The sequence below is a fragment of the Marmota flaviventris genome, chromosome X (genome assembly GCF_047511675.1).
Source record: "Marmota flaviventris isolate mMarFla1 chromosome X, mMarFla1.hap1, whole genome shotgun sequence".
NCBI classification, from domain to species: Eukaryota; Metazoa; Chordata; class Mammalia; order Rodentia; family Sciuridae; genus Marmota; species Marmota flaviventris.
The window spans coordinates 57,479,749-57,502,721 of record NC_092518.1 but is presented as its reverse complement, the minus strand read 5'-3'; the positions used below and the strand labels follow the sequence as shown (position 1 = coordinate 57,502,721).

The window sequence follows — 22,973 nt, the reverse complement described above, 5'->3', positions numbered from 1 at the left end:
TTTAGCTCATTGATAGAGCGCTTGCCTCGCATGTGTTAGGCCCTGGGTTCAATCCTCAGCACCAAATAACAATCAATCAATAAATAAATAAATAAAGATAAAGTTATAAAAAATAAATAGATGTATAGATAAACTAACAAGAAATGATTTACAAAACAATAAAACAAAAAGTTGGGTTTTTTTTTAAGTCAATAAAATTGATAAACCCTTAGTCAAGTTAACAAGGACAAAGAGAGAAAAAATTCAAATTACTAAAATTCATGATGAAAAAGGAAATATTACTATGGATACTACTGAAATACAAATGCTAATCAGAAACTATATTGAAAATTTATATTCCAACAAAATAGAAAATCTTAAAGACTTCAACAAATTTCTAGAGTCATATGACCTATCCAAAATTAATCAGGAGGACATAGAAAACTTAACCAGACCAATGAAATTGAACCCTACCAACGAAGAAGAGCCCAGGACCAGATGAATTCACAGCCAAGTTCTACCAGACCTTCAAAGAATAACTAACACCAATCCGCTTCAGATTATTCTATGAAATAGTAAAGGAGCAAACTTGAAGCTAGTATCACCTGATACCAAAACTGTTAGCTGCAGGGCAGGCTGAATAAATGTTAGCTGCAGGGTGGACTGAACACTTGACCTCCACCTGATCCCCACCATCTAGTTCCTTATAGTTTGTTTGCCTCAGGGCTGAACACTCAACTCCACACAAGGCTGAACACTCAGCCCCCACCTGTCTGGTGCAATGGAAACCCACAACTGGCCCCTGCCCGATCTGCCTGAGGGCAGAAGACGACACCCTTAGCAACTACTGTATGATCCAATCACTGTACACCAACAAGGCAGCTTGCAGACCCAGAGATCCCATTAGATTTGGGCTATAAAAACTCTCTCTTTCCAGGGTGCATCTCTCTCTCTCTCTCTCTCCCTCTCTCTCCCTCCCCCCCACCTCTCTCTCTCTCTCTCTTTTCTTTTCCTTCCCTGTTAATCAGACACTGCTTCAACAAAGATCTCTTAGCCACTCGAGTGTGTCGGAGTGTCATAGTCACTTTCCTTTCAAAAACCAGACAAGGATACATCAAGGAAAGAAAACTTCAGACCAATATCCCTAATGAACATAGATATAAAAATTTTTAATAAAATACTGACAAATCGGTGTTCATAACCACTGCTGCACCACCTCACTCTTTAATGACAACACCACCTCTAGCTCAACAAGCTCCAGGAGAGGGAGAAGGGGGTTTAGTAAGCAAGGAGGTCTTTCTACCATGGCTCCTGCAAAGCATACTGCCCGCAAATTCACCTGTTGTAAAGCACCCAGAATACAACTGGCTACAAAAGCCACTCTCAAGAGTGCGCCCTCTACTGGAGGGATGAAGAAACCTCATCGTTACAGGCCTGATACTGTGGCACTCTGAAATTAGATGGTATCAGAAGTCCACTGAACTTCTGATTCACAAATTCCCCTTCCAGCTTCTGGTATGAGAAATTGCTCAGGACTTCAAAACAGATCTGTGCTTCCACAGCGCAGCTATTGGTGCTTTGAGGAGGCAAGTGAGGCCTATCTGGTTGCCTTTTTTGAAGATACCAACGTGTGTGCTATCCATGCCAAACATGTAACAGTTATGCCAAAAGATATTAAATTAGCTAGCACATGACATACATGGAGACCATGCTTAAGAATTCACTATGATGGGAAATATCTCAATCTCAAAAAACTTCTTTTTCTCTTCTTCCTGTTATTGGTAGTTCTGAATGTTAGATATTTTTTTCCATGTGATCAAAAGGTACCTAAGTATATGATTGTGAGTGGGAAAATAGAGGACAGAAATCAGGTATTAGTAATTTTTCCATTTTCATTTGTGCGTACATTTTAATATAAATGTGGGGATATAAGGCATTAATGCATGTCAAAATGTTTCAGTGAACAAGTTTCAGCTCAACTTTATAACAATTATAAATAAAACTGTTAAATTTTCTGGACAATGCCAGCATTTGAATTTTCTTTAAACAAGTAAATTTCTTATTGTTGGTAACTAAATGGTGTCTATAGCATTTTTTGTCATGCAGTAGATTCCATCCATTCACTATTCTTTTTGAACTGAGTTGTCCTACATGCAAGTACATGTTTTTAATATTGTCTGTCTTCTGTGCTGCTCCTGTAAGTTTGCTATTAAAATACATTAAACTATAAAAAATACTGACAAATCACATACAAAAACATGTTCAAGGGGGCTGGAGTTGTGGCTCAGTGGTAGAGCACTTGCTTGGCATGTGTGAGGCCCTGAGTTCGATCCCCAGCACCATATATAAATAAATAAAAAAGATCCATTGACAACTAAAAAAATATTAAAAAAAAATGTTCAAAAGATAGTGCACAATGATCAAGTGGGGTTCATCCCAGGGATGCAAGGTTGGTTCAACATATGGAAATGAATAAATGTAATTCATCACATCAACAGAATTAAAAAAGACAATAATGTCATGATTATCTCAAATAGATACAGAAAAAGCATTTGACAAAATATAGCATCCAATCACACTCAAAACACTGGAAAGACTAGGGATAGTAGAAACATACCTCAATCTTGTAAAAGCTATATATGTTAAACTCAAGGCCAACATTATTCTAAATGGAGAAAAACTGAAAGCATTCCAAGAACTGGAAAAATATAAGAATGTCCTCCATTCAACATAGTCCTTACAACTCCAACCAGAGCAATTAGGCAAAAGAAAGAAATTAAAGAGATACAAATAGAAAAGTGAAGCAGGAGGCATCACAATACCAGATCTTAAATTATACTACAGAGCTGTAATCACAAAAATGGCATGGTATTGGAAGCAAAACAAACATGAAGACCAATGGAACAGAATAGAAGACACAGAGAAAAACCCACATAAATACAGTTATCTCATACTAGAAGAAAGTGCTATAAACATACATTGGAGAAAAGATAGCCTCTTCACAAATGGTGCTAGGAAAAGTGGAAATCCAAATGTAACAGAATAAAATTGAATCCTTCTCTCTCACCATGCACAAAATTCAACTCAAAGTGGATCAAGAACCTAGGTATTAGACCAGAGACCCTGTGCCTACTAGAAGAAAATATAGACCCAAATCTCCATCATGTAGGAACCAAAATCCTCGACAAACTCCTACAGTGCAAGAAGTAAAATTTTTAAAAATTAATAAATGGGATAGTATCAAACTAAAAAGTTTCTTCAGGGCAAAGAAAACAATAAGGAGCATGAAGAGAGAGCCTACAGAATGGAAGAAAATCTTTGCCACCTGCATCTCAGATAGAGCATTAATCACCAGGATACATAAAGAACTCAAAAAACTTAGCACGCGCACACACACACACATACAAATAACTCAATTAATAAATGGGCAAAGGAACTGAACAGGCACTTCACAGAAGAAGATGGTCAACAAATACATGAAAAATATTCAACATTTCTAGCAATTAGAGAAATGCAAATAAAAACTAAGATTTCATCTCACTCCTGTCTAATGGCAATTATCAAAAATACAAGTAACAATAAATGTTGTTGAGGGCTGGGGATGTGGCTCAAGCGGTAGTGCGCTCGCCTGGCATGCGCGGGGCGCTGGGTTTGATCCTCAGCACCACATAAAAATAAAATAAAGATGTTGTGTCCACCGAAAACTAAAAATAAATATTAAAAAATTCTCTCTCTCTCTCTCTCTCTCTCTCTCTTTTTAAAAATAATGTTGAGGATGTGGGGGAAAAGGTACATTAACATATTGCTAGTGGAACTGCAAATTGGTGCAATCACTCTGGAAAGTAATATGGAGATTTCCCAGAAAACTTGGAATGGAACCAGCATTTGACCCAGTTTTCTCACTCGTTGGTATACTGCCGAGGATGTTAATTCAGGGGGGTGGGAGTGGAAACAGACAAGAGGCAATGGAGGATGAAGAAAAGACAGACACACATAGAAAAAGGTGGGGCCAGGTGGAACACTGCTCTCTGATGGAGAAGAAGTGACCCAGAGCTAGCTCAGCATGTTTAGTATATAGGCTTCATTTTCAAAAGGTTATTAATGAGGGCTGGGGTTGTAGCTCAGAGGTAGAGTGTGCACCTAGCATGCATGGGGCACCGAGTTCAATCCTCAGCACCACATAAAGTAAAATAGAGATACTGTGTTCATCTATAACTAAAAAGTAAATATTTTTAAAAAGATTATTAGTGAGAAAATTTTAGTAAAGCAGGAAATCTGAAGGATGCAGGACTGGTAAGACATTAGAGTCATCTTGTTATGCTCAGAATTTTCTATCACTTGGAGCTGGTGCCTGAGCTCAAGGTCTCAACTAATATAGCTGGGTGCCTTTGCATGTAGTCTCCTCTGGCTGGTGTCACCAGAGCAAGTAGGTCATTTCAACCTACACTTTTTTACAGGGAGTTCCTGGTGCAAATGCAGCTGCAAAAGAGTCAGAAAGACCATGATTCTATCAGTACAGAGATTCCTTGGAAATCTGGGAATGGAACCACCATTTGACCCAGCTATCCCTCTCCTTGATCTATACCCAAAGGACTGAAAAACAGCATACTACAGGGACACAGCCACATCATTGTTTATAGCAGCACAATTCACAATAGCTAAACTGTGGAGCCAATCTAGATGCCCTTCAGTGGATGAATGGATAAAAAAATGTGGCATATATACACAATGGAATTTTGCTCAGCAATAAAAGAGAATAAAAACATGGCATTTGCAGGTAAATGGATGGCAATGGAGAAGGTAATGCTAAGTGAAGTTAGCTAATCCCAAAAAAACAAATGCCGAATATTTTCTCTGATATAAGGAGACTGACTCATAGTGGGGTAGGGAAAGGGAGCATGGGAAGAATAGATGAATTCTAGATAAGGAAGAGGGGTGGGAGGGAAAGGGAGGAGGCAGGGGATTAGCAAAGATGGTGGAATGTGATGAACATCATTATCCAAAGTACATTATGAAGACACGAATTGGGTGTCAACATACTTTATATACAACCAGAGATATAAAAAATTGTAGTATATATGTGTAATAAGAATTGTAATACATTCCACTGTCATGTATTTAAAAAAATAAAAATCAATTAAATAAAAAAAAAAAAGACCGGGCTAGAGTTGTGGCTCAGAGGTGGAGCGCTTGCCTAGCATGTGTGAGGCCATCCCTGGGTTTGATCCTCAGAACCACGTAAAAATAAAATGAATATATTGTATCCAACTATAACTAAAAAATAAATATTTTTTAAAAGACCATGATTCAAATCACCGCTTGTCACAGTATCTACCCAAAGGACCAAATCAGCATACTACAGTGATGCAGCCACATCAATGTTTATAGCAGCTTAACTCACAATAGCCAAGCTATGGAACCAACCTAGGTACCCTTTAACAGGTAAATGAATAAAGAAAATGTGGCATATATACACAATGGAATATTATTCAGCCATAAAATAGAATGAAATTATGGCATTTGCCAGTAAATGGATGGAACTGGACACTATCATGCTAAATGAATTAAGCCAATCCTCAAAATCCAAAGGCCAAATGTTCTCTCTGATATGCAGATACTAACACACAATAAGGGTAGGAGAGGGAAGAACAGAAGTTCATTGGATTATACTCCATGTTTGTATAGTATGTCAAAATATACTCTATAGTCATGTACATCTAAAAAGAACAAATAAATAAATTACCAAAAATTAATCTCTCATCTGTTAGTCTGACTTTTATCAAAAAGAAAGAAGAAAGTATTAGTGAAGATGCAAAGAAAAGGAAAGTCTTATACATTGTTGGTAGGAAAGTAAACTAGTTCAGACATTATGTAAAATGGTATGGGGATTCCTCAAAAAAATTTAAATTGGAATTGTCATATGAAAAATAAAAAAAATAAAATAAATTTAAGATATAAAATATAATAAGTAAAATAAAATACTGGATAGGCACAATATCAAAAAGGACAGGGACAAAAGAATCAATGAACTTGAAGACAAAACAATTTAACTTATCCAATTTAATAATACAGAGAAAATAAACTGAAAAAAATGAACAGAAGAAGGCAAGCCACAGACTGGGAGAAAATATTTGCCAAAGGCATATGTGATTAAAAAAAAAAAAAAAGAAGAAACTCTAATATAAAATATTCAAACTCTTAAACATGAAACACTCGAAAATGAAAATCTTGATCAAAAAGTGGATGCAAGGCCTGAATTGACACCTCACCAAGGAAGATATACAAATGGTAACTAAGCATATGAAAACATGTTTAGTGTCATATGAGATTACGGAATTGCAGATTTAAACAATGATATATCACTACACACCAATTAGAATGGCAAAATTCCAAAATGAAACAAGGTCAAATGCTTTCATGAATATAGAGCAAGAGTAACTCTCATTTATTGCTGAGAGGAGTATAAACAATACAGGTACTCGGGAAGACAGTTTGTAGTACAAAACTAAACATACTCTTATCATATGATCCTGCAATTGTACTCCTTGGTATTTTCCAAAATGTATTGAAACTTTTTACACAAAACCTGAACACAGATTTTTATAGTAGCTATATTCACAATTGTCCAAACTTGAAACCAACCAAGATGTCCTTTAGTAGATGAATGGTTAAATCAATTGTGGTACATCCAATGACATGTTGTTCAGCACTAAAAAAAAAAATGAACTATTAAGGCATGAAGAGACATGGAGGAATCTTAAATGCATAGTACTATAGAGTAAAAGCCAGTCTGCAAATCTTCATACTATATATTCCAACTATATGACATCCTGGAAAAGGCAAAACTATGAAGATAGTAAAAAAGATAAGAGGTTGCCAGAGGTTAAAAGGGAAGGAAGAATGAATAGGAAGAGCAGAGAGATTTGGGGAGCAGTGAAAACACTGTACAATAGTCATAATAGATCTATGTCATCATTCATTTCTCCAAATCCATAGAATGTACAATACCAAGAATGAACACTTATGTAAACTATTGACTTGGGATGAAAGTAACATGTCAATTAAGGTTTATTGATTTTTATCAAATGTATGACAGTGGTTTGTGCAGGATGTCAATAGTTGGAGGGGCCCCTTAGGGCATAGGATATATGGGAACTCTATACTTTCCACTGAGTTTTACTGAGGACCTACAACTGCTCAAAAGAACAAAGTTTATTAAAAGTTTATTTTAAAGATGATAGTAGTAGCATATGCCTATAATCCCTGCAACTCTGGAGGATCGCAAGCTCTACATCAACCTCAGCAAGTTAGCAAGGCCCTAAGCAACTTATCAAGACCCTGTCTCAAAATGAAAAATAAAAAGGGCTGGGGATGTAGTTCAGTTGTAGTGCACCCCCACTGTTCAATCCCCAGTATCAAAAACTAAAATGCAATGAATAAATAAAGAAAAGAATAAAATTGTTAAAAAAATTAAGGTGAACAGATCCTCAGGGACCTGTGGGAAAACAGCGAAGGATTTAATGTTCCTGTCTTCTGAATCCCAGGAGAAAGAGGGTAGGATTTTTAAAGTATTTTAAGAGAGTATAGTTGAAAACTTCTTAAATTTAGCAGGATATAAAAACCCATAGAATCAAGAATTTAAGCAAAACCTAAATGTAATAAACCCATAAAAATCTACAACAACATACATCACAATGTCCAAAACTAAAAACAGAAAAAAATCTTGAAAGCAGAGAGAAACAATCCCTTACCAATAAAGGAAATACAATTCAAAAGACACTAGACTTCTCCTCAGAAGCCATGGATGCCAACAAAAAGAGGCACATTTTTCAAGAGCCAAAAGAAAAGGATCATAAACCCCAAATGCTCTTTCTATCAAATTATATATATATATTTTCCCTCAAGAATGAAGGGGAGGACTGGGGCTGGGGCTCAGTGGTAGACCCTTTGCCTCACATGTGTGAGGCATTGGGTTTGATTCTCAGCACCAAGTAAAAGAATAAAATAAAAGTCCATCAACAACTTAAAAAATATTTTAAAAAAGAATGAAGGGGAAATCAAGATATTTATAGATCTAAGAAAACCAAGAGAATTTTACACAAGGAGATTTGAAAATAAATGACTAAATGAAGTAGTCTAAACTGAAAAAGATAAAAAAAAGAAGTCTTGGAAAATCAGGAAGGAAGAAGGAATATGAAAAGCAGAACTCTGGGGTAAATACAATATATTTTCCTTCTCCCTTGAATTGCCTAAATTGTTTTTAAAGTTTGAAGCCAAAACTAGAAAACTAATGTGATTCTCAGTGTATGTTGGGAATATTGAAGAAAACTGTATTACAAATGGGTAAGGGTAAAGGGATGTAAAAGAATATAAGCTTCTATACTTCACTTGAATTGTTAAAAAGACATCAATAGACTTTGATAAGATATTCTTCTCTCTCTCTCTCTCTCTCTCTGTCTTTCATACACACATACACACACACACACACACACACACACACACAATACATAGAGTGGCCACTTAAAAAGTTATACAAAGAGATACACTTGAAAATATTACAAATATGTCAAAATTAAAGAAATATTCAAGTAACCCACAGAAAGGCAGGGGAAAAGAAACAGAGAATAAACTGAAAAGAAAAAATAAAGAAATGACAGTCCTGACATACCAATAACTACCTTAAATATAAATAATTATACACACCAATTAAAAGACAAAGATTGGCAGTGCAGATTAAAATGTATGACTATGTGTTGTCTACAAGAAACTAATTTCAAATAAGGGCTAGACGTAGTGGCACGCTCCTGTAATCCCAGCTGCACAGGAGGCTGAGGCAGAAGAATCACAAGTTTGAGGCCAGTCTCAGCAACTTAGAGACCCTGTATCAAACATGAAAATACAGATGGGTGCAGTGGCACATGTCTGTAATTCCAACTACTCTGGAGGCTAAGGTAGGAGAATGCCAAGTTCAAGATCAGCCTCAGCAACTGAGTGAGGTCCTAAACAGAGCAGGTCCCTGTCTCAAAATAAAAAATAAAAAGGGCTGGGGGAGTAGTATAGTGTTAAAGTGCCCCTAGGTACAATCCCCAATACTGGGGAAAAAATACAAATAGATGGGGATGTAGAGAGCTTGCCTAGCATGCACAAGACCCTGGATTCAATCCCCAGTACCACAAAATAACAATAATAGGAAGTTAAGTAAAATTTTAATAGAGAAAAAGATTTATTAATATCAGTAAAGTAGATTTACAGCAAAAATATTGTAGTCACAAGGACTTCATTTAATGATAAAAGGGTGGATACATCAGACTAACATAGTATTCTTAAAATGTGTAGGATTTGCAAACAAGATGGGAAATACTTGAAGCAAAACCTAAAAGAACTGAAAAGAGAAATAGAAAAAAAGCCACAATTTTAGTTGGAGGTTTCAACACTCCTGCCTCAATAATAAATATAATAATTAGGTAGAAAATCAGAAATATATAGAACTCAACAACACCATCAACCAATACAATCTAAATAACATCTGTGGAACATTCCACCAAACAATAATATAGTGTACTTTCTCTTCAAACACCCATGGAATATATATCAGGATAAACCACCTTTTGGGCCATGAATAAACCTCCGCAAATTTAAATGAATTGAGATCATATAGAATTGAGTTCTCTAACCACAAAGGAATCAGAGTAGAGATCAATAACAGAAAGAAAAACAAGAAAAACCTTCAGACACTTGGAAGCTAATAACTCACTTCTAAATAATCCATAGACAAAAGAGTTCCAAGGAAAACCAATACGTGCATTAAACTAAATGACAATGAAAATACAGCTCATCAAAACTTGTGAGATACAATTAAAGTAGTACTGAGAATAAAATTTACTGCACTAAATGCATATGTTAGAAAAACAGAGAAAGTCTTAAATCTCAAGAATAAGAAAAAGGAAATAAAATAAAAATAAAAAGATGTACAAAGTGTTAGGTGCAGAACAGGCTGAACTATGTTATCTGCAGGGCAGGCTGAACAAGTGTTAGCTGCAGGATGGCCCACGCACTCAAACCCCCCTCTGTCTGGTCCTTTATCACCTGTTTGCGTCAAAGCTGAACATTCAACCCCCGTTCAAGGCTGAACACTCAACCCCCACTCAAGGCTGAACACTCAACCGCCTCTTGTGCCAACAAGGCAGCTTGCAGACCCAGAGGCCCCGTTAGATTTGGGCTAGAAAAACTCCCTCCTAATGGGCCCCTCTCTCACTTGCTCTCTTGCTCTCTTGTTCTCTTGTTCTCTTGCTCTGCCTCTCTCTCTTGATCTCTCTGTCTCCCTTGTGCGCATGCTCTCCTCTCTCTCTCTTTCTCTTTCTCCTTCTCTCTTTTCTCCTCTGTTGCACTGCTGCAGAAAGATCTCTTGGTCTCTCCGAGTGTTGTGGTCACTTTCCTTTCACAAAATAAACCCAAAACAAGCAGAAAGAAATAATAAATTAAAACAGAAAAGTGATAGGGATAATGGATGAAACAACAAGCTTTGTTATAGTTTGGATCTGAAATGACCCCCCAAAACTCATGTTTTGAAAACATGATCTCTAATGCAGCAATTTCCAGAGGTGGGACTTTTAGGTAATGATTGGATCATGAAGGTTTGACCTCATCAGTGGATTAATTCACTTGATATCTCAATGAAATAATGAGAGGTAGGACCTAGTTTAAAGAAGTAGGTAACTAGGGGCATATCCTGGAAGGGTTATCTTCTCCTTATCCCCCAACACTTGGCTTCCTGGCTGCCATGAGCAGAGCAGTTTTCCTGTGTCCTATCTTTCCACCATATTTCTATCTTGGACCCAGCCACCCACAGACTGAAATCTCTGAAACTGTGACCCAAAATAAATCTTTCCTCTTCTCTGTAGTTCAGGTCAGGTATTTTGGTCAAAGTGATGAAAAGTTTACTAACACAATCATGTTCTTTGAAAAGATCAAGAAATTGGAAAAGTCTCTTGCAAGACTGACAAATAACAAGGAATTAGAGAGAAAAGGTAACACAATTATCACCATCAGCTAGGCACAAGAGTGCACACCTGTAATCCCAGCTACTTGAGAGGATGAGGCAGGAGTATTACAAGTTTGAGGCCAGCTTTTCTCAACTAAATACAAGAAATGAAGTAATTCCTCAGAAAACATAAATTTCTAAAATCTAATCAGTATGAAATACATATTTTTTACATAATTGATTAGCCTGACTAGAGAAAATTATTTTACAATTTAAAAACTCCCTCCAAAAACTAATCTTTTGGTCCAGATTGATTTGGTGGATATTCCTACCAAATATTTAAAGAATTAATACAGATTTTACACAATCTCTTCTCAGATAATAGAAAAGGGAACACTTCCAAATTCATTTTATGAAGCTACTAATTCTGATACCCAACTAAACAAAATACTACCAAAAAAGAAAACTACAGACCAATATCCCTCATTTAAAAATCCTTAAAATATATTAGCAAAACAATTTAACAACACATAAAATGAATTATAAACTATAACCAAACAGAGGTATAATACAGGAGTGCAAGACTGGTTAATACTTGACAATCAAAGAATTTATATATTAACAGGCTAAAGAAAAATAGCATACACTTATCATTAATGCCAATTTTTTGTACAAAATTCAATACCCATTCATGCCAAAAAATCTCAGAAAAAATAAAAATAGAAGGGAATGTCCTCAAATTGTTAAAGAGTGTCTACAAAAACTCCACAGCTGATAGCTTAATTAACAGTGAAACATGAAATATTTTCCCCCTAAGATCAGGAACAAATTAAAGATGTCTGTCCTCACCTCTCTTCTCCAACAATAGTGCTACCAGTTCCAACTAGTCAAATAAGGCAAGAAAGGGAATAAAAAGCATGCAGATTTGAAAGGATGAAATTAAATGACCCTATTCACAGTTAATAGGATTGTCTATGTAGAAAGTTCCAAGGAATCTACCAAAAGCACCTATAGGAAAAAAGGTGACTTAAGCAAAGTCATAGAACACAAATATTCAAAATCCACTATAAAGCTGGGTATGGTGGGGCATGCCCATAATCTCAGCAACACAGGAGGTTGAGGCAGAAGGCTAGCAAGTTTGAAGCCAGCCTCAGAAACTTAGTGAGGCCATAAGCAACTTAGCAATTTAGTGAATCATTGTCTCAAAATACAAAAGAAAAAGGACTGGAGATGTGACTCAGTGGTTAAGCAGCCCTGGGTTCAATCCTTGGTGCCAAAAAAAAATAGTCCACTATAGTTCTACTTATTAGCAATTAATATGTGGACAATGAAATTAAAAACAATACCATTCATAATCACTCAAAAAACAAAGAATTCATAAGTAAATCTAATAAAATACACACAGAATTTATATGATAAAAACTATAAAGTGGGTAACAAAGGAAATCTAGGAAGATTTGAATAAATGGTGATAAATGCATAGATGTTCATGGATTGGACATAGTAAACATAGTAAAGATGTCATTTTTTTCTCAAATTGAGGTACAGCTTTAATATAATTCTTATGAAAGTCCTGCCAGATTTTACACATATATAATATTGTAACATTTATACAGAAAGACAAAGAAACTAAAGTCACTAAAACATTTTAAAAGAAAAGAAGAACATTGGAGGAAATGGTTTACCTGCTTTTTAGATTTATTACATAGCTACACTAATCAAGACTATATGGTGTTGGTGGAGGAATGGACAGATAAATGGAACAGAACAGAGAGCCCAGAAATAATCCACAAAAATATGCCCAACTGAGTTTTGAAAAAAAGTGCAAAACCAATTCAATGGAGGAAGCATAGCTTTTTAAACAAATGGTATGGGAACAAATGGACATCATTAAGCAAAAGAATGAAATTCGACCTAATTCTCAAACCTTACACAAACAATAAAGTCAAAATAAACCACAGATTTAACTATAAGACCTAAAGCTATAAATCTTTTAGTTTTTAAAACAGGTCAAAATTAACTGGGCAGCCACAGTGGCACTCACCTGTAATCCCAGCGGCTGAAAGGCGGAGACAGGAGGATTATAAATTCAAAGCCAGCCTCAGCAAAGGTGCTAAACAATTCAGTGAGACCCTGTCTCTAAATAAAACACAAAATAGGGCTGGGAATGTGGCTTAGTGGTCGAGTGCCCCTGAGCTCAATCCCTGGTGCAAAAAAATAAATAAAATAAGAGTTGCTAGGTGCAATGGCACATACCCGTAATCCCAGAGGCTCAGGAGGCTGAGGCAAGAGGATTACAAGTGCAAAACCAGCTTCAGCAAATTAGCAAGGACCTAACAACTCCTCAGGACCCTTCTCTAAACAAAATATAAAAAACAGCTGGGGATGTGCCTCAGTGGTTAAGCACCCCTGGGTTCAATGGTCGGTATCAAAAACTAGTTAATAGGGCTGGGGCTGTAGCTCAGTGGCAGAGGGTTTGCCTAGCATGCATGAGGCACTGAATTTATCCTCAGCACCACATAAAAATAAACAAAATTAAGGCATTATTCCCATTTACAACTAAAACAGAATAAAACAACTAATAAATAAATATAAAATAAACAACATTAAAATGAGTAGGATTGTAGCTCAGTGGTAGAGCACTCCCCTGGCACAAGTAAGGTCTGGGGTTCCATACCTAGTGTGTAATAAATAAATAAAAATAAAATTTTGATACACGCAGCTAATTTGATAAAGGTCCACTTTCCTTCTTTGTAATAATGGGGAAGCTTTATCTAAACAGCTGATCTGCTTGGGGATTCAAGATACAAATGAACAGGATGGGGCAGGATGAGAGTGCATTTGAGTTTTTTTCTCTTTGCAGAACTTTTACAGATTCAAAGTAACCAGAAGTGGTTTGATGAGCTCCGACCATGGTGCTTCCTGGACATCCTAGAGAGTCCATTTGAGGAGCTGAGGGCCTAAGTGACGAGGAATTTAGAATAGGTGAATTCTGATGCCTCAAAGAGAACTGCTTATTTGCGGTGAGTAGCTCTTTGGAGAGTTGCTGTTGCCTTCTTAAACTGAGATGGAGTATGTTGGATTTAAGCCTTAAATTGGAGAGACTCTGTTCCCAGGAATGTAAGGAAATGTCTTTGTTCCGATACACAAAGATTAAGGGTTAAATGGTCAATGTGGCTGAGACAATGCCAAGTCCAGGGTCAAAATACATAGAATTTATAATGTGTTATCAAGCATGGCCTGTGCCTGTGTTGTGTCCAAACTTGGGAGCTAAATAAGCAGTAAAAGTCACAGAAAAGCTCTTCAAGCCCAATTGCGGCCCGTATTGCGTAAAGGTGGTTTCTTACCAACGACCTTTGAATTCCATTAAAACCGGAAGCAGGAGTTGCTACGGGTTCTACTGAAGATGTACGTAGGGGTTTCCCAACAGCCAACCACAGTGTGAGATGTGTTCAGGGGCGTAGCCCTAGAGAGACTGGCCAATAGCAGAGAGGATTGTGAATAAAAGTAAGCGCAAATAGCTGTTCCCGCTCACAGCGCCAAGGCTCGCGAAGGCTGAGGGGGTTGTGTCTACCATCAAGTTCACACGGTTACCATCCATAGGACACTATGGATGACTTACCGAGTGAACACCAGCGGATGATACGCCGCCACCACCGGGAGAAGAAAGAGCTACAGGCTCGCATCCAGAGCATGAAAAACTCCGTCCCCAAGAGCGACAAGAAGAAAAGAAAGCAGTTGCTCCTAGACGTGGCCCGCCTTGAGGCCGAGATGGAGCAGAGGCACCAGCAGGAGTTGGAGAGGTTCCAAGAGAACTTCCCAGACAACAGTGATCTTGATTCAATCACTGAAGATCTGGCCAAGATGGATCTCGAGAACCAACCTCCCCGAGTTTCCAGAGCACAGAAAAGACGGGAAAGAAGGGCAGCCCTGGAGAGAGATAGCCTGGAAAGAATCGCTAAAGCAGAGATGGAGCATATGGCCAGCTTCCGTCGTGAGGAGGAGAAGAAGGTCGCTGCCATTCTTGAATCCAAGAATCTGGAGATGAAGGATATACCTGCTGATGGCCACTGTATGTACCGTGCCATCCAAGATCAGCTGGCGTTCTCTATGACGGTGGAGAGCCTGCGCTGCCGCACTGCTGAGTATATGCAGAAACATGTCGACGACTTCTTGCCCTTCTTCAGCGACCCAGAGACGGGTGGCACCTACACCCGCGACGACTTCTTGAGCTACTGCGAAAACATCAAACGCAGTGCATCATGGGGAGGCCAGCTGGAGCTGAGAGCCCTGTCTCACATCCTGCAGATGCCCATCAAAGTGATCCAGGCCGATTCACCCATCATCGTCATTGGGGAGGAGTACAAGAAGAAACCACTCATCTTGGTCTATCTACACTATGCCTGCAACCTTGGAGAGCACTACAATTCGGTGAAGCCACTCGAGGCTGGCGCTGTCGGTGGTGCAGCTCCTCGACTCTTCTAGGCCTTTTCACATGCTACAGAACCCTCTGGATGCCATTGCTGCCACGCAGTCGCTAGAGCTGAAGCCGCTGCCTCATCTGCTCAGTAGGCTTATTTTTTTTTCCATTTGGTTCTTTTTTTTTTTTTTTTCACTCCTCGTTTTACTTAATAGGTTCCTCCCACTGCTGCTTAGCCCTTGGCCTTCTATCCTCCCTGTGGTTCCTTCGTTGATTCCTTCAAGCGGTGGGAGATGGGAGACTGATGAGGGAATGTCTGATTTCACTACATGAGAGACAGGATTTTGATAAGCTCTGAACTCTTCTTGCCCATGTAGATCTTTGGTTCTCTCTCCTACTGAGAGTTGGTAGTGTTTCAAAGAGTTTTGGATAAAAATGGGAACTTGTTGGGGCTGCAGCTATAGCTTGGTGGTAGAGCGCTCACCTAGCATGTGTGAGGTGCTGGGTTCGAACCTCAGCATCACATAAAAATAAATAAAGGTGTTGTGACCACCTACAACTAAATATTTTTTAATTATTTAAAAAAATAAATAAAAGGCATTGTGTCCAACTACAACGTGTGTGTGTGTGTGTGTGTGTGTGTGTGAGTATGAACTTGTGTTTTGACATGTTCTTAACTCGGGATAAATAAGTTCAGTAAAGTGTTCCTCATCTTCAGATTTTCCCATGTGTTTGCTGGGTTACTTAGATAAAGGAGTTTATGTGATTACATTCCTTTGTGAATACCTTTTGCTGTTTTTGGGGGGAAAATGGTCACCAACTGTTCTTGTTGGGTTGAGGTTTTGTTTTGTTTATGTTGGGCTATGACACAATGTCTCAGGTTATGAACTAGAGTTCCAACAGTAATATTTTCATTGAAAATTGTGGGACTGAAAAATTTTATTGCTGAAATGTTTTCTAAATTCTAAATAATAGCATTTGTTAAAAGGTAAATGTGTTAAATATAAAAAGTTAATTTAGATAGATTTAATAGACAGTATGGCTCATTATAAGATGTGAAAAATCTAAACTTAATTCCCTTTTTTATATATTTTATTTATTTTTTAGTTTTCGGCAGACACACATCTTTGTATGTGGTGCTGAGGATCGAACCCGGGCCGCACGCATGCCAGATGGGCGTGCTACCGCTTGAGCCACATCCGCAGCCCCTTAATTCCCTTTTGTATTTTATTTTTTAATTTTAATTTGTTATACAGGACAGCAGAATGCATTACAATTTATATTACACTTATAGAGCACAATTTTTATGTCTCTGCTTGTATACAAAGTATATTCACACCATTCGTGTCATCTTCATACATGAACTTATGGTAGTGAAGTCCATCTCATTCCACCATCTTTTTTTACCCCCTTGCCCCTTCTCTCCCCTTTGCCATATCTAGAGTTCATCCCATGACTCCCCAAACCCCATTACGAATCAGCATCCTTAAAACAGAGAAAACATTCGGCATTTGGTTTTTTGGGATTGGCTAACTTCACTTAACATTATATTCTCCAACTCCATCCATTTACCTGGATTTTATTCAGGTAGTTTAAACCATTTCATTATCTCTTCAACCAGTGTGAAATAAAAAGAGATGAACCAGCAGGTAGTTTAACTTCCAGTAAATTTTCTTTGTTCTTAGAGATATTAAATGCTATGATCTTATTCAGGTAGATCCACCTTGTTATGTGAACTGGTATGAAGTGTGAAAGAATGAACTTAGTGCCTTCTCATATTTTTTAAAATAAAGTATTTAAAAAATATATCTTAAGTAAGTAATTGATCTAGTTATATCAACAATTTCCATGAGGGGAAAAAAAGTTAAATGATGTAGGTTTGTTGATTGAGATTTGTTGATGCTGTGAATTTGCAAAAAAATAGTAAAAGTGAAATCATTTGCAGTAAATTTGAATTTAATCTTCAGAATCTGCATTTCAGTGGTGTTGTTGAAATCTTAAATTATCTGTGCATTTTAAATGTTCTAAAATATTACAAGTTAAAGTTTTGTTTTTTTTTTAATTTAGGCAACTTGTTTAAAAATAAATTAAATTTTAAAAATACCTGGTTCTCTATTTTTGTGTGGCTTAGTTCACATGGGTTTTATCCATACTTAAGTAATGGTAACCTGGGGAATAAGGAGCAGATGCAGAGGGAAACCAGGTGAGGCTTTTGGGAGGAGAAATGTACCTGCAATCATGATGATGGACTGGAAGGAAGGCTATCCTGAGTTGATGTTTCACTCAGTAAACAATTAAACTGTTTCAGTTAAGGATGTTCTTTCTCATTGCTGTGTTTGAATAAGAACCCCCACTTCCAAAACCTAGTCATTCTAGGGCTATATTTCAGCATGGAAAAAAATGCTATGGTGGGGCTGAGGTTGTGGCTCAGCGGTAGATCACTCGCCTAACTGCTAGGCGAGTGCTCGGGAGGCCCTGGGTTCTATCCTCGGTACCACATAATAATGGATAAATAAAATAAAGGTTAAAAAATGCTATGGTATCTTTTAGGTGTTCCCAAAATACAAATATGAAAATTCTGCCAGATAGACCTCACTGTGTAAATGAGAGTAACAGAAGAGTTTCAGCTAGTCAGCTCTCTGAAGAGGTCCCCGAAAAAACTTGGTATTGGGATACATTGTGAGAGCCATTTATAGGGATGGGGACACTGATGAGGGGATTATGGGCCAGGGAGGAAGGGGGACAAGCTGCAGAAGGGACACAGGCAGGAGAAGAGAACAGGTTAGGAAGGTGGGTACAAGTTGGAGATAGGGGCAGCCTAAGAGATTGAATAGGGCATTGCAGAAAAAAAAAAAAAAAAAAAAACTGGGGATGGGGGTGTGGCTTGGGGCACAGGCTAAGGAATAAAGCGTAAGTGATGAGGAGGCCCTGGCTAGAGAAGACCTGCATGGGCTCTGGGACAAAAGGAGGGGAGGCGTTCAGTCTTGTTGAGGATTTTGATGGACAAGGAGTTACCGCTTGGTGGTGTTGGGAGCACAGGCTTACAGCAAAGGCCTGACTGAGGGAAGATGCCTGGCAAGGGAAGAGGTCCAGGTTATGGATAGGGACACAGGCTGGTGAAGGTCTTCTGGTAGGGGCAGGTGACCCAGCTGGGGTGAGTTTTATAGAGGGAAGGGGGAAAGGAGTTTTACAGAGGAAAAGGAAGCTGACTGGGTACTGGGCTGCATTCTGGGTAGAGTCTTGTCAGGGCTAGGATTGGGTGGGCTTGGGAAAAGTGCCTGGCTGGGAAGGGAAAGCTAGCTCAGAAAGGAGACATAGACAGAAGAGGGGAACCTTGCTGGGGAAGGGGTCTAGTTGGGCAGAAAAGTGAGCTGGACAGGGGGAAAGATCCTAACCATGGAAAGAGAAATAGGCTGGCGAATTGGCAATTCTTTGGGGCAAGAGGCCAGGTTGGAAGGGTACAGCAGATGACAAAAGGGTCTGTGGCTACTGAATGGGGAAATGCTTGGGGCAAGCTGCAAGCAGAAAAAGGTCACCTGCTGAGAAAGGGATCTGGTAGGAGAATGGGCCTTCCTAGGGAAGAGGCATTATCTGGGGAACAGGGTCAGTCTGGAGGAGGACAGAGGAAGGAGCCTGGCTGGTAGAGGAGCCACCAGGCTTGAAAGGTTGGAATGAATAATCTGGGATGGAACATGATTTGGGAAGGGATCCTGGCAGAGAAGAGGAAGCTGGCCCAGGCAGGGAGGCATAGGCAGCAGAGGAGGTCCTTGCAGGAAAATTAGGTCTGGATGGGGAAGGGGGTGTAGGCATGCAAGGGACATACGCTGGAGAAGGCCCTATGGTGTAGAAAGTCATGGAAGGAGAAGGGAGCCTAACTAGGGTAGGGGGATGTTAGGAGATGTAGACCCAGATGGGTAGAGGGGCCAAGCAGGGGAGTGGCAAGGCAAGAAGAAACTGGAACAGAAGGAATAGGCTCAGGAAGGGAACCTAGCTGGGTAGGGAGTCAGAGGAAGTGGACAGGCTATGGACAGGGACACAGGGTAAAGGAGGAGGCCTAAGTGGGAAGATGGTGCTAATCTCAGTGACTCAGGAGGCTGAGGCAGAAGAATGGCAAGTTTGAGGACAACCATAGCAACTTAGCATGACTGTGTCTCAAAATTTAAAAAAAAAAATAGGGCTGGGGCTATAGCTCAATTTGTAGAGTGCTTGCCTTGCATGCACAAGGCCCTGGGTTTGATCCCCAGCACCACACAAAAAAAATAAAAATAAGGGATAGGGGTATAGCTCAATAAATAAATAAAATAGGGTGCAGGTAAGGAGATGTTCAAAGAGGAAGAAATTAGCTGGCCAAGGGAAGGAAACCTAGTAGAGTAAGAAGTCAGAGAAAAGTGTCCCTAACTGTTACAGGGGCAAAGCCTGGTTGAAGGGTGCCTGGCTGAGGGAGGAGCCATAGGCTTTCAAAAAGAACCCAGGCCAGGGAAGGACACTGAGTAGGAAAGGAGATCTAGCTGGAAAACAAGCAGAATCTGGAGAAAAGGCCATAGGCTGGTGAGGACCCTGGTGACAAGGGAAGGAGCCTGGGGATAGGGCTATACAAAGTGTTTAAAGGGAGCAGAGGCTTGAGAGGGTAGAGCAATCTGAGGAAGGGAGACTGGCAGGGACAGGGGGTGGAGCTGACCTTGGGAGTGGTGAGAAGATCCTGGCAGGGAAATTTTGCCTAACTGGAGAAAGAGGCTAGGCTAGGAAAGGGAAGCTGGTATGGGAGAGGTTTGAATGCTGAGAGCAACGAAAGACTGGAGATGGGTTAATAGAGCAGGCTGGGAGAGAGGGCCTAACTGGTAGGAAGGTCCTGCTAGGGAAGGGATCAGCCAGTCTCTAGAGATCCTGACTGAGGGAGGGCCCACATGGTTTAGGAAGGGGCATAGCTGAGGAGGGAGGTACAGGATATGGGTGGGATACCTGACTGGGCAAGGGAACACAGGTTAAGAAAGGAAAATTATGTGGGGCCAAGGACCCCACCTGGAGACAGGGATATGTGGGTGAAGGGGACCTCACCAGAGTAGGGCCATGGCTTGGTAGAGTTCCTGCATGATTGAGGTCGTAGTTGCCAAAGAGGGTCCTACCTGTTCTCAGGAGTCACAGGCCAGGAGGGATACCAGGCTGGGTAGGGTGTTCATGTAGGGTTGCTTCAGGAGTAGGTACTGGCTGAGAAATGTGGCCTGGCAAGGGAAGAGGGTAAAGGTGTGTATAAGAAAAGCCTGCCTGTCAGGGGACAGGGACCTGGCTGGGGATGAGGACTTAGCTGTGAAGAAGGCACTGTCTGGATAATATGGGCCTTACTACAGGGGTGGTGCTAGTGCTGCCCAAGTAATTCTGACAGAAGTCATCAAAGACAGTAAAGTTCAATTTTATATGATTGCCCCTTAATACAAGAGAAATAAGTGTTCCTATCTTAGAAACCATGAAGATTTTACTGGAGTTGTCCCAACTTCCCTGACTGAGTCTGTCTTTAGCAGGAGGAAGAGGTGTTAACTTAGACCAGATCATAACCATGCCCAGGGCACAAATCAAGAGGGAATCTTTACTGCGGGATCTGGAAGGATGAGGGATTGAGGAGTTTGCAGTCTTTCATTCTGTAACAGTGACTACAGTCACTGAAGACAGCAACTTGTATGGGCGATTTCATGTATGAAAGAGGTGGGGAACTATTCTCAAAAGGGATCCACTTCCAGAAATAACTTTCACTCATTACTGTTTTTTTTAAAAAAATACTTTTTTAGTTGTTGATGAACCTTTATTTTTAAAATTTATTTATTTATGGTACTGAGAATCAAACCCAATGCCTCACACATGCCAGGCAAACTACAACCCCAGCCCCATCATTAATGTTTTTCTTTTACTCATTTGTTGTTTGTTTTTTCATGTACTTTACCATTGAGCTACATGCCCAGCCCTTTTTTATTTATTTATTTATTTTTTTGTTTTGGGACAGGTTCTCACTAAGTTGCTTAGAGCCTCACTAAATTGCTGAGGCTGGCTTTGAACTTGTGATTCTTCTGCCTCAGCCTCCTGAGTCGCTGGGATTACAGGCATACTTGCCAGCCTGGCTCTTTTACTCATTATCATACTTTATCCCTTATTGCCAGAGCAACTAAATAAGGTGCTTCCTATATGTAGATGTAGGCTCTAGAGTCAGACATCTATCTGGGTTTCAAGCTCAGCTCATCCACCCACTTCCTAGCATTGTGATCTTGAATAAGACACAACCTGCACCTCGGTTTCCTTGTTGATAATATGGAGCAATTAATAGTTGTCTTTGCTGTATCTCTTGAGGATGTTAGCATTGAATGAAAATGCACTCAAAATGTCTAATAAGTGCCCAATGAATTTTAACTACCATTAATCTCCATATAGGAGTCCAAGAACATGACAATATCAGCTCTGATAACAGTCACTCCTTGATTTTTGTCTATGGTGACTTTTGGGGCCACCTGGCCTCTTCCTGGAGGTCTTGCATTGCAGGCAGAATCTCTCCTAGGCCTGTCTGTGCGAGCTATTGTCATCAGAACTTCTACTAGGGCTCATCAATGTGCCCTGTTAAGAACAGGGTGGCATGCATACAGGGACTCTGAAGGCCAGACTATCTTTTCTTCCAGGATTTTTCTACACAAAATAATCAACTCACACATTTTAACAAGATTAGTACCATTCTACCATTCTATTGAAATTGCTTTTTAAAAAAACTTAATACATTATCATCATTTCCCTGTGTCCTTAAACAGTCTTCAATATGATGATTTTAATGCCTGCATTATAGCCTATGAATGTGCCATAATTTATTTATCCAATTCTATTGTTGGACATTTAGATTGCTTTCAATTTTTCACTACTATAAATATGCCACTGTAATATCCTTGTAGTGACTCTTTGTCTGTATTTTCTGATGATTTCCTTTTGATAAGATTTCTAGAATTGATCTAGGTCAAAAGGAGAGGCTTTTAATAATACTGGAAATTGCCCTCCAGAAATGTTGAATCAATCTTTTTTCCTATGTAGTTGCTAACATTGAAAATTATCATCTCTGCTAATTTTTAGGTGGAAAAAAATATTAGTTGACCCTTCATCAATTACTAATGAGATTGAATATCCCTGTATGCATTTATTGGCATTTTCGTTTGATTCATGCAGAAACAAATATTTCTTAATTTATTGCTTGTTCCTAAAATTTTCCTTAATTTTCTATGGTATATGTCTTGGGGATTTATAATAGGTCCTTCCATATGAATGAATCTGGTCACTTGTCATTTGGATATTTTAAAAAATAGTTTTTCCAAAAAATAGTTTTTTCCATACATGTTAGCCTTACATATTTTTAAATATGTAACCATTATTTTTTATTTATTTGTTTTTTATGTGATGCTGAGGATCAAACCCAGTGCCTCACACAAGTGAGGCAAGCACTCTACCACTGAGCCACAACTCCAGCCCAGCTTTTCAATTTTGTTCTTATCATCTTACATATGCTGAAGTTTAAAATTGTGATGGAATCTATTAACCCTTTTCTTTATGATTTATGAAATGTCCAGCTTAGAA

General features: G+C 39.0%; 1 protein-coding gene across 1 annotated transcript; it reads left to right on the top strand.

Annotated features, from left to right (window-relative positions):
* The first annotated feature begins 14,569 nt into the window (after nt 1-14,569).
* Nucleotides 14,570-15,445, top strand: Otud6a (OTU deubiquitinase 6A). The gene has a single exon (XM_027935773.2). The coding sequence runs from the start codon at nt 14,570-14,572 to the stop codon at nt 15,443-15,445; it is 876 nt and encodes a 291-aa protein (XP_027791574.1).
* Nucleotides 15,446-22,973: the final 7,528 nt, after the last annotated feature.

What these genes read in the sequence shown, in the direction of transcription:
- Otud6a (XM_027935773.2), top strand. Translation starts at nt 14,570, where the DNA reads ATGGATGACTTACCGAGTGAACACCAGCGGATGATACGCCGCCACCAC.